The 10535-nt window shown below is 40.5% G+C and overlaps 1 protein-coding gene across 1 annotated transcript; it reads left to right on the top strand.

The window, feature by feature from the left end:
- LOC110607210 (U-box domain-containing protein 28) lies at positions 1-1518 on the top strand. The gene has a single exon (XM_021746285.2). It carries the CDS (start codon positions 77-79, stop codon positions 1307-1309), a length of 1233 nt encoding a protein of 410 aa, XP_021601977.1. The 5' UTR covers positions 1-76; the 3' UTR covers positions 1310-1518.
- Positions 1519-10535: the final 9017 nt, after the last annotated feature.

The raw sequence follows: 10535 nt of genomic DNA, 5'->3' as shown, positions 1-10535 counted from the left end.
TCTCCAGTCCAATTTCTCTCCGACCCTCCAAAGTCTAAACATCTCTCTCTCTCTGAGAACGGAGGTAAAGGAAAACATGGGCAGAAGCGAACTCTACATAACTGTACCCAATCTCTTCCGGTGCCCGATATCTCTCGACGTAATGAAGTCTCCCGTAAGTCTCTGCACCGGCGTCACATACGATCGCTCCAGTATCCAGCACTGGCTTGACTCCGGCCACGACACCTGTCCCGCCACCATGCAGGTCCTCGCCACCAAGGACTACGTTCCTAATCTCACTCTCCATCGTCTTATAAACCTCTGGGCCCAATCCTCCACTCGCCGCCCTGACTCCAGCCACTCTACGCCGACGGCGACCCCCGTCTCGGACCAGCAAGTTGAGATTTGGATTGAGGACGTTAAGAGGCAACGTGTGGAGTCTCTGGTTAAAATTGTGGATTTTCTGAGCTATTCAGAGGATAATAGAAGGTTTCTGGTCCGATTTGATGATCTGATGGAGGCAATTGTCGTTGTTTTGAGTACAGACGGAGTAGAGATTCAGATTTTGGAGTTGATTGTTCGGGTTTTGGATTTGATTTTGCTTCAAAATGGAGTCAGGGAGAAACTGCACAGCTCAGTCCTCAAAAGCAATCAAAATTGCTTGTCTTCGTTTCTTTCCATTATCCAAAATGGAAAATCTCAATCGAAAATCCAAGCCGTTAAAGTTCTGGAGTCAATTTCGACGAATAACGAATCGAAACGCTTAGTCGCAGAAACACAAAATCTCATGCCAGTCCTTTTCCATCTCCTCAAAACAGAAAACGATCAGGCCCTGCACGAAGCAGTTTCGTCTCTCTTGATCTCTATCGCCATAACTCGTTCAATCAAGAATCACTTTGTGCAACTCGGACTCGTTCAAGTCCTATCTAAAACACTCTCCGACAAAAACACAGCCGTTTCACTCGTAGAGAAGTCCTTAACGCTGTCATCTATCATTTCTACATGCGCTGATGGTCGAAAAGCAATAAGCGAGGACCCAAAATGCGCAGGATCTATAGTAGAGAGATTAATGAAGGTGTCAAAAACGGCGACGGAGGATGCCGTAGTGGTGCTATGGAGTTTGTGCTGTTTGTTCAGGGACGGGAGGGTGCAGGAGAAGGTAATGAGGAGCAATGGGTTGACAAAGTTGTTGGTGGTGATGCAGAGTGAAGGTGAAGGGAACGTGAGGAGGATGTGTGCGGATTTGGTGAAAGTTTTGAGAGTAGGGTACAAAGATGGTTGGAAGGTGATGAGCTATGAAACAAAAACGACACATATCATGCCGTATTAGATTTGAAATTGGGTACAGTTCAATAGTTTAGATTCTTAAGATTTTAGGAAGGATGTGATTTGGGAGTTTTGTTGACATTAACGCACACAAGGGATACAAGAAAGGAAATTCTTTTTCTAATTTTTTTCTCCTTTATTTTAGTGTTACAACTTAGAAACGACTTTGTAACTTTACAGAATTTTAATGCAACAATACAAGTTCATTTGGAATTCCCACCACCTTAATATCTCTACTAAAAAAGCAAGACGAGTTTAATTTGTAAAGAAATGTTGAAAAAGAAAAAGGAACGGCCAACCCTGTGTTTGAATGGGAAGAGGACAAAAATAAAGGGAAGGGAAGGGAGATGCTAAAATGACGTGGTTGATAGGAAAGTATGGAAAAGAGAAGTATATCTTTTGATAATAAAATGTGGATCCAAAAGGGACACTTTTAGAGAGGAGAGAGGGGGGAGTTGAAAATGTCAAAATTCGGCAATTGAAGACGAGAATATGAATAGCACTAAGCAATTTGCATAGAATTTTCCACTTTTGATTTTTGGACCAATTGTCTAATCCCTAAAAGTCCAAACTACAGGCATTAGAATATAAATTGGTATTTGTCTACCCATTGGTACAGTCAGTGTCTGCAGAAATTTAATTTAAAAATTCAATTTAAATAAATAATAAAAAATAAAACACATAAAATAAAATATATATTGACAAAAATTATTATAATTTTATTTTCTTCCACTGTTATAAATTCGAGTTTATATATATAAATATTTTCGCCTCTTAGGCCGCAGCCTACTTGAAGATGTGAAACTCTTGACATTTTCTCAAGGCATTTATTTGGAGTTGGCCAGTTTGTTTGATGTGTCGAATGCCCTGGACCACCTTGATAAGGTTCAATGATCTCCTAACTTTTGCCCAGTACATGAGGGTGAAAGAAAGGGAGGAAAATAAAAATATTTTACTTTATTTTGAAAAAGACAAAATATATAAATGAAAAAAACCAACATATCTGTCACACAAAAAGATGTTTAAAATTATTTTATATAAAAAAATGATTAATATAGTTTAAAACAATAAACCTTAAATTATCCTCATTAATATACTGTTTTATTATCAATAAATTTGCCAAAACCCTCAAAACAAGCCGATGGAAACAAACATCTCTCCCTGTATATATAAAGGCATTGGTTGGGATTAAATATCTATCTCTGATGTTAAACTATGAGTGTTGCTTGCAAATTAAAAGGAGTAGGCCTATGTGGAGCCCTTCTTGCTTAGATTAGGGTTTCAGTTTTAAGGGTATTGGGCTTCTGTTTTCTCTTTTTGGGACCAAAGTCGTAGATGCCAGAATAATTTAATTCCTTCTGTGCAAGATATTATCTTATTAAATTAAAATTACTATTTAATTCTATAATAATTTTATAAAACTAATTAGTTGGTTGCTTCATTTTTTTAATTAATTAACTAAGTGAAGTCTTCCGCTAAATTAAGACAATTTCTGTTAGTCAAGCTAGTATTAGGCAAGAGATGGCTTCTTTATACCAAAACGACCCATACCCTTTGCTGTCTAACAGGTCCCTCATACATCATTTGTGTTCTTCTGAAACTAAGGATAAATATTTATTTTTATAAATAATAATCATTTTTATCATATTTATTAAAAATCATTATTAATATTTTTATAAAATTTAAAATCTAAATTTTATATAATTTTTTATTATTAAAAATATAAAATTATTTTTTAATTAATAAAATAATATAATAAATTTCTTAATATTATAATTTTTGTAAAGACCAATTATGAATTAAAAAATAAAAAATAAGTTTAAAATTAAAATGAAAAGAAAAATAAAAAGTTTTCAAGAGCTAATTAAGTAATTTTAATGTAAATAACTTTTAAGTGAAATAATTTTTTACAAAATTATAATAATTTTAACAAAATTTATTTTTAATTTAAAATTAATTCTCACAAGAATTCAATTCTCTAAAATTTTTATATTATTGATTTTACTAAATATAAAAATTTAAAAAAAATAATTTCTTTTGAATATTATTTAGAAGAATAAAGAAAAATACGAAACTCCATATCTCAGCAAGTGTATGATTTTAATTAGTCAATGATATATATCAGCCAGAGCCTAGAGGTGACTCGTACGTATTGCTTGAACGAAACCTTGAAGCTGGAGCTGTCAAGAGTGTGGGTCATCTCTTGCTGATGAACTTAGACTTTGTTTGGTTGGATGTAAATAAGTTGGGAGGTAAAATATTTCGAGAAGTATAAAAAGTTCCTTTATTTGATTTGCATTGTTAAAATAATTTTTTGAGAAGTGGAACATTTTATTTTCTTTGTAAAGAGAAGTAATTTGTTTGATAAGTTTTAATTTCCTAGTTAAATGTGGTAGAATTTATAAATTTATTATTTAATTTATTAAATTTTAAATTATATAAAAAATATTATTATTGTTTAGAATTTAGAAATAAACTTATTTTTAAAAAAATTATTTTGTAAATTAAATATACTTTTATCATACATCTTGAAAAATAAATTTGTATATTTCCAGAAAATAGATATAGTGATAATTAATTTGAAGCATCGACAGATAATTTGAAATTCTTACAATTTCCAAGATTTTTATCCATTCCTAATCCCTTTTTAGGATGTAACTTCCCCATCACCAATAATACTTGTTAATTGAAATATGCTTATAAAACTCAGTAGCCTCGTCAACAACTTTGAATTTGAGCTATAACAGATCAAAACAATACTATTTGCTCTACAAATCTCTTCTTGATTTCCATCGTTCTGATCATGGTGATAACGAGTAACAGATCTTACAATCCAATCAGTTCCATGGAAACATACCCTTGCAATTGTGCCAATTAACACATGTTCAAATCTTGGACCTCTCTGTAAACAATATCAATGGAACTTTACCACACTGCATCAATAATTTAAGAGCTATGGCTGACAGGAATTCAACTGAAACCATCAAACATGAATTTACTAGTGCAGTAGTAGGAGATGGTTTTTTAATCTATCATTATATTGACAAGGGGTTGGTTCTTTGGAAGGGAAGAAATTACAGGTGTGATAAAAACCTCGGACGATTTAGGATAATAAATCTTTCACGTAATAAAATTGGAGGAGAGATTCCAAGGGAAATATCAAGCCTCTCACAGCTGAATCAATTGAACTTGTCGAATAACAAGTTGGCTGGTGCAATCCCTGAAGAGATTGGTTGTTTGAAGCAATTGGAATCACTTGACTTGTCTCAGAATCAGCTGTCAGGCAGACTTCCAGCTAGCTTGGCTGAGTTAAATTTTCTGAATACCTTGAACCTGTCGAGTAATAATCTGTCCGGAAGAATCCCATCAAGCACTCAGCTTCAGAGCTTCAATGAGAGTGCATTTTCTGATAATCTTGCCCTCTGTGGGTCACCTCTTCCACAGAACTGCCCAGGGGACAATATTCAAGTTTCACAAAAGAATCACTGTGGCCAATACAATAAAAAAGATGGAGAAGAATTCTGGAAATTGTTTTATGTCGGAATGGGGATTGGATTCTTCGTAGGATGTAATACCCGGCTCGAGTCCGGCATCGGAATTCTACTTTCCAGTGGAATCCGGGATGTCGGAAGTCTCTAGCAGGGTTAGATTTATGTTTTTCTATAATGTTTTGCTATGTTTATCACGTTTTATGCATAAGGAAATGAGTTTTTGAATGAAATGAACCAAGGCAGAAAAGCCAGGTTCGGCCACCGAAGTTGAGGTTCGGCCGCCAAACATGCATGGCTTTCGGTTTCACGTGTGGCCGCCGAAGGTGGTCTGGCCAGCCACCTATAAATGGCCCTCAGTCGGTTGAAGCGGTCAAAGCGCCGTTTCTTTCACTTGCTGAGGTGAAACTCAGTCCTTTGTGAGTGTTCTTTCATGTTTTCATTAAATCATGCAAAGATTTGATTAGTTTTCATGATTATTTGAAGGTTTTAAGCTAAAAACTCAAAGTTGTGAAGTTTGGAGAGTTTGAAGGAAAGTTGCTCCAAAACTCCACGTTAGGATCGTTCATCTACTTGTTTTCAAGAGGTAAGTGAAGATCCTGAGCTTGTTTTTATGTTTTCTGAAGGTTTTATGGGGTTTATGGAGAGAGTTGCATGAATAGGGTTATTTGTGAGGTTTTGATGATTTTGTGCATAGAGCTTGTTTCTGTATTGTTTGTGTTGTGTGTTTGGGGTTTGTAGGTAGTTTTTGACCCCTTTGAGCATATACATGAGTGTATGCAAGTTGAGGAAGTGTGGTGTGAAGTTGGAGAGGAGTTTGGTGTGAAGTTGAAGAGGAGTTTGGTGCATTTGGCGAGAGGCAGGGCAAGTTTCTGCCCTGCTGATGAACTCAGGTTCGGCAGCCGAAGGTACATTCGGCCGCCGAACCCCTGAAGAGGTGTGAGGAGGTGGCTTCGGCTGCCCAAGCTTGCCCCCGAGCTTTTGGACTTTCGGCTCTGGAGGGAAGTTCGGCCGCCGAAGGTGCCGCCGAAGGATAGAGACTTTCGTCTCTGGAGTGCCTCTTGGCCTCCGAACCTTGCCCCCGAAAGGGTTCGGCAGGCGAAAGTGGAAGTTCGGCCGCCGAAGGTGCTTGAGTTTCGTCTCTGGAGAGGACTTTCGGCCGCCGAACCTGCCGCCGAAAGTGTTCTGTCCAGCTTTCCTTTGCATGCTTTGCATGGCTGTTAGAGTGAGTTTAAGGGGATTCTTGGGGAGTTTAATAGAGTTGGTCATACGCTAGTTTGGTCCCTCATTTGCGTCTATCTGTATAGGTACAGACCAGAGGAACCAGAGAGAGCAGCAGTGAGTTCTGCTCCAGAGTGTCAGAGCCTGCAGAGTCAGTCCAGAGAGCCAGAGGTGAGTGGAACTAAACTTAACTCTTTTGCTTGCACAATGGAATGTTTTAGCATATCTCATGCATCATGATTATGCCATAGGTTGATTGCATTAGTATCCACGAATATGTTGCATTGCATCGTTATTTGGTGATGTGAGTGAATGCTGAATGATCCAATAGTCTCAGACAGAAAGTCCAGGAGCCTTTGACTACGCCCTGGCAGGTATAGAGAAGTCCAGGAGCCTTTGACTACGCCCTGGCAGGTATAGCAAAGTCCAGGAGCCTTTGACTACGCCCTGGCAATGGTAAGTACAGAGGTGTTATATACACATATACATATATGACAGGAAGACCAGGTGCTCGATTCTACGCCCTGGCACAGAGTTACTGGGACTATGTGGTGACAGGTTTACTCTTGATGTGGCTTGTCTGTGATATGGTGCATTCCATGAAATCATATTTTACTGAGATGTTTTACTGTTCTACTCACTGGGCTATAGAGCTCATCCCACTCCCTTAACCCCAGTTTTGCAGGTTCAGTGTACAGTGTACAGGGACAGTCCAGCAGAGTACAGAAAGAGTAAAGAGATTTGTAATAGCGTAGAGTGGACATGTAATATGAAAGAGATGTAATAGTTGTGTATTAAGTTAGAAATGTGCTTGACTTAGTGATGTATGTTTTGTACATGATCTGGATATGTATATATGTGTTACTGTATGTGAAAAACCAGGCTTAACAGAGAATAGAGTACAGAGTACGGAGTACAGAGTACAGAGTACAGAGATAGTGCATGCACAGGTTAAGTCTTGGTTCAGAAAAGAGTTTTTATTTTCACAGAAAATGTATGATCATGTATGAGATTTACAGGTACACAGAGAGTATAGCAGGCTTGCTACGGGTTCTGGCGGCCTTAAGCCGACCTGAATCCTAGCGCCGGTGACGGTCCATTTTGGGGTCGTTACAGATTGGTATCAGAGCCCTAGGTTCACATGATCGGACCTATAGAGAGAGTGTTGGGCTCATAGAAGTTAGAAGTGGTCAAGCACAATAGGAAATCATGTCCACTAGGATAGGGTCTTGAGTCCTATCTGTTATGATATGCCATGAGTTTTGCATGTGTATTACTGATATGTGATGTTTATGTGCTAAAGTGCTATATTATATGTTGTGGTTCCAGAGTAAAGATGAGAGGAACTCGTCAATCAGCTCGATTGACTGGAGTCCCACCAGATAGTGAGAGACCAATTGCTCGTCCTCCTGCATTGCCAAGGGCAAGGTCTCAGAGATCTAGCAGGGAAGGTACGTCAATAGACCCTAGAAGGTCTGTAGACGAGAGCAGAAGAGGTACAGCTAGGGGAGAAAGATCAGAGGAAAGGAGGGAAGCTGTGGAGATTGATCAGTCTAGAGATGATAGCATGGGTATAGGCCGATTTGAGGAAGGTATGGGAGAGTCGCAGGGAGGCGCTCAGACCTCATGTTTTGGCTATCCAGAGTATCCGATGGGAGGTATGTCGGAGTACTCTAGTTTTGTTCCATATCCTCCTTACATGCCATATATGCCGTATCCTCCTTATTACCCACCATATCCTATGTATCCACCTTCCCCTACCCATCCAAGTGCAGCACACTCAGAACTAAATAACCCAGTACCACCATCAGAACCAGTAGCCCCTGTTGTTGACAGACATCAACCTAGCTCATCTGGAGGTAAAGTACAAATGACGGAGTATTTGAAATTGGATGCTCCTAAGTATAACACGGGAGATGATCCATTTGAATACCTCAGATCAGTTAGGATGATAACCAGTGAATTGGGAGCTGATGATAGTCGGGCCATTGAGATGGCAGGTTTCACATTAAAATGCAAGAAAGCCAGAGAATGGTTCAAGAATTATGTGGAACCCAGGATGAACAGTATGTCTTGGGGAGAGTTCGCCAATGAGTTTGCAGGGTGGGCTTTTCCTGACAGTTCTCGGGAGATGAAAGTCATAGAGTTCGAACAGTTGTGACAGACAGATGAGATGAGTGTTGATGAATTCACAGATAAGTTCCTGGATTTGCTTCAGTATGTGGGTCAAGCTTATGATACTGATCAGAAGAAGGCAAGGAGATATACTATGAGATTGCATCCCAGGTATTCTTTCTTGATTCTTCCAGCAGAAAAGGAGAGTTTCCACACGATAGTAGACGCAGCCAGGAAAATGGAAGCTAGTGCCAATATTCAGAAACAGTCAAAGGCATAGGCTTCGGGTTCTAAGGCCCCCAGTTCAGGCAGCAAAAGATGGGATAGAGCAAAAGGAACAAAGAGTAAGTTTTGGAGTAAAGTGAAGTCAGGTCTGGGAATAGGTAGTGGCTCAAGCTCTGGCACAGCTCCAGTCTGCAGAAGATGCGGAAAACCACCTGGCGGAGTTTGTCGGTTGGGATCTACAGCTTGTTTTAGATGTGGACAGGAAGGGCATATTGCTCGGGATTGTCCTCAGGTGACTTTTGCACCATCCCAGCAGATGAGTTCAGGCAGTGTGGTACAGCCAGTTGTTCGGCCAGTAGCTCCAGTCATGCGTCAGAGTAGTGGCAGAGGTAGAGGGAGAGGGGCAGCCTCTACTTCAGCAGCAGGTTCCCGAGGTGGAAATCCGGTAGCCCTAGCACGGATTTTCACTGTGACACAGGAGGAGGCTAACACGTCGAACACAGTGGTGTCAGGTAATCTCATCATTGGGTGTTCAGATGTGTATGCTTTGATGGACCCCGGTGCTTCTCATTCCTTTATTGCTTCGAGAGCCATAGAGAGATTGGGTTTGATCAGTTCTGAGTTAGAGTATCCTCTCTGGGTCAGTGGACCTAAATGTGACCCATCAGTGGCAGTGTCAGTCTGTCAGTTCAGTCCAGTGTTTGTAGAGGGTAGATGCCTTCCAGCTGACCTTGTGGTTCTAGACTTGACAGATTTTGATGTCATTCTAGGGATGGATTGGCTATCTGCATATAGTGCTACTTTGGACTGTCGAGAGAAGATAGTTAGTCTCAGAGACCAGGATGGGTCAGAGTGTGTCTTCAGAGGAGACAGGAGAGGTACACCCAGAGGTATGATTTCAGCCCTTCAGGCTCGTCATTTGCTTAGGAGGGGTTGTCAGGGGTTTCTAGCTCATGTGAGAGAGCTAGACAGTCAGGTGAGGGAACCAGCCACAGTACCAGTAGTCCGAGAGTTTCTCGATGTGTTCCCAGACGATTTGCCAGGACTACCACCTGATAAGGAGATAGGGTTTGAAATTGAATTACTGCCAGGTACCAGACCTATCTCTATTCCTCCCTACAGGATGGCTCCAGCAGAGTTAAAGGAGTTAAAAGACCAGTTGCAGGACTTGGTAGATAAGGGTTTCATTCGCCCTAGTACCTCACCTTGGGGTGCTCCAGTGCTCTTTGTCAGAAAGAAGGATGGATCTCTCAGACTTTGTATTGACTACAGACAGTTGAACAAGGTCACTACCAAGAATAGGTATCCGCTACCTAGGATTGATGATCTGTTTGACCAGCTAGCTGGAGCAGGTTGTTTCTCGAAAATAGATCTGAGATCCAGGTATCATCAGTTGAGAGTCCGAGAGGCAAATGTGCCTAAGACCGCTTTCAGAACGAGATATGGGCATTATGAGTTCTTAGTAATGCCGTTCGGGTTGACTAACGCCCCTGCAGCATTCATGGATCTCATGAACAGGGTTTTCAGTGAGTTTCTGGATCACTTTGTCATTGTTTTCATCAATGATATTTTAGTGTATTCCAGAGATGCAGAAGAGCATGCCCAGCGTCTGAGGATAGTTCTGCAGACACTGAGAGAGCATGGTTTGTATGCCAAGTTCTCGAAGTGTGAGTTTTGGTTGCGGAGCATTTCCTTCTTGGGACATGTGGTATCAGCAGAGGGTATTGAGGTAGATCCCAAGAAGATAGAGGGTGTAGCTAACTGGCCCAGACCCACTACAGTAACTGAGATTAAAAGCTTTCTGGGACTGGCAAGTTACTACAGGAGGTTCGTTCAGAACTTCTCAAAGTTAGCGGCTCCTATGACCAAATTGACTCAAAAGAACCAGAAGTTTAACTGGTCGGACCAGTGTGAGGAGAGCTTTGAGGAGCTCAAAAGGAGATTGACCACAGCACCAGTGTTAGCTCTGCCTGTGAGTAATGAGGATTTCACAGTGTTCTGTGATGCATCTCGAGTGGGATTGGGTTGTGTTTTGATGTAGAGTGATAGGGTGATAGCTTATGCGTCTAGACAGTTGAAGAAGCACGAGTTGAATTACCCCACCCATGACCTAGAGATGGCAGCAGTTATCTTTGCACTTAAGATGTGGCGGCATTACCTCTACGGGGTTAAATGCGAGAT

This window comes from Manihot esculenta, chromosome 2 (genome assembly GCF_001659605.2).
Source record: "Manihot esculenta cultivar AM560-2 chromosome 2, M.esculenta_v8, whole genome shotgun sequence".
NCBI classification, from domain to species: Eukaryota; Viridiplantae; Streptophyta; class Magnoliopsida; order Malpighiales; family Euphorbiaceae; genus Manihot; species Manihot esculenta.
Note: the sequence above shows the minus strand (reverse complement) of the source record. Positions and strands in the feature narration are given on the sequence as shown.

Excerpts from the sequence above, each read along its gene's own strand:
- LOC110607210 (XM_021746285.2), top strand. The coding sequence starts at position 77 with ATGGGCAGAAGCGAACTCTACATAACTGTACCCAATCTCTTCCGGTGC.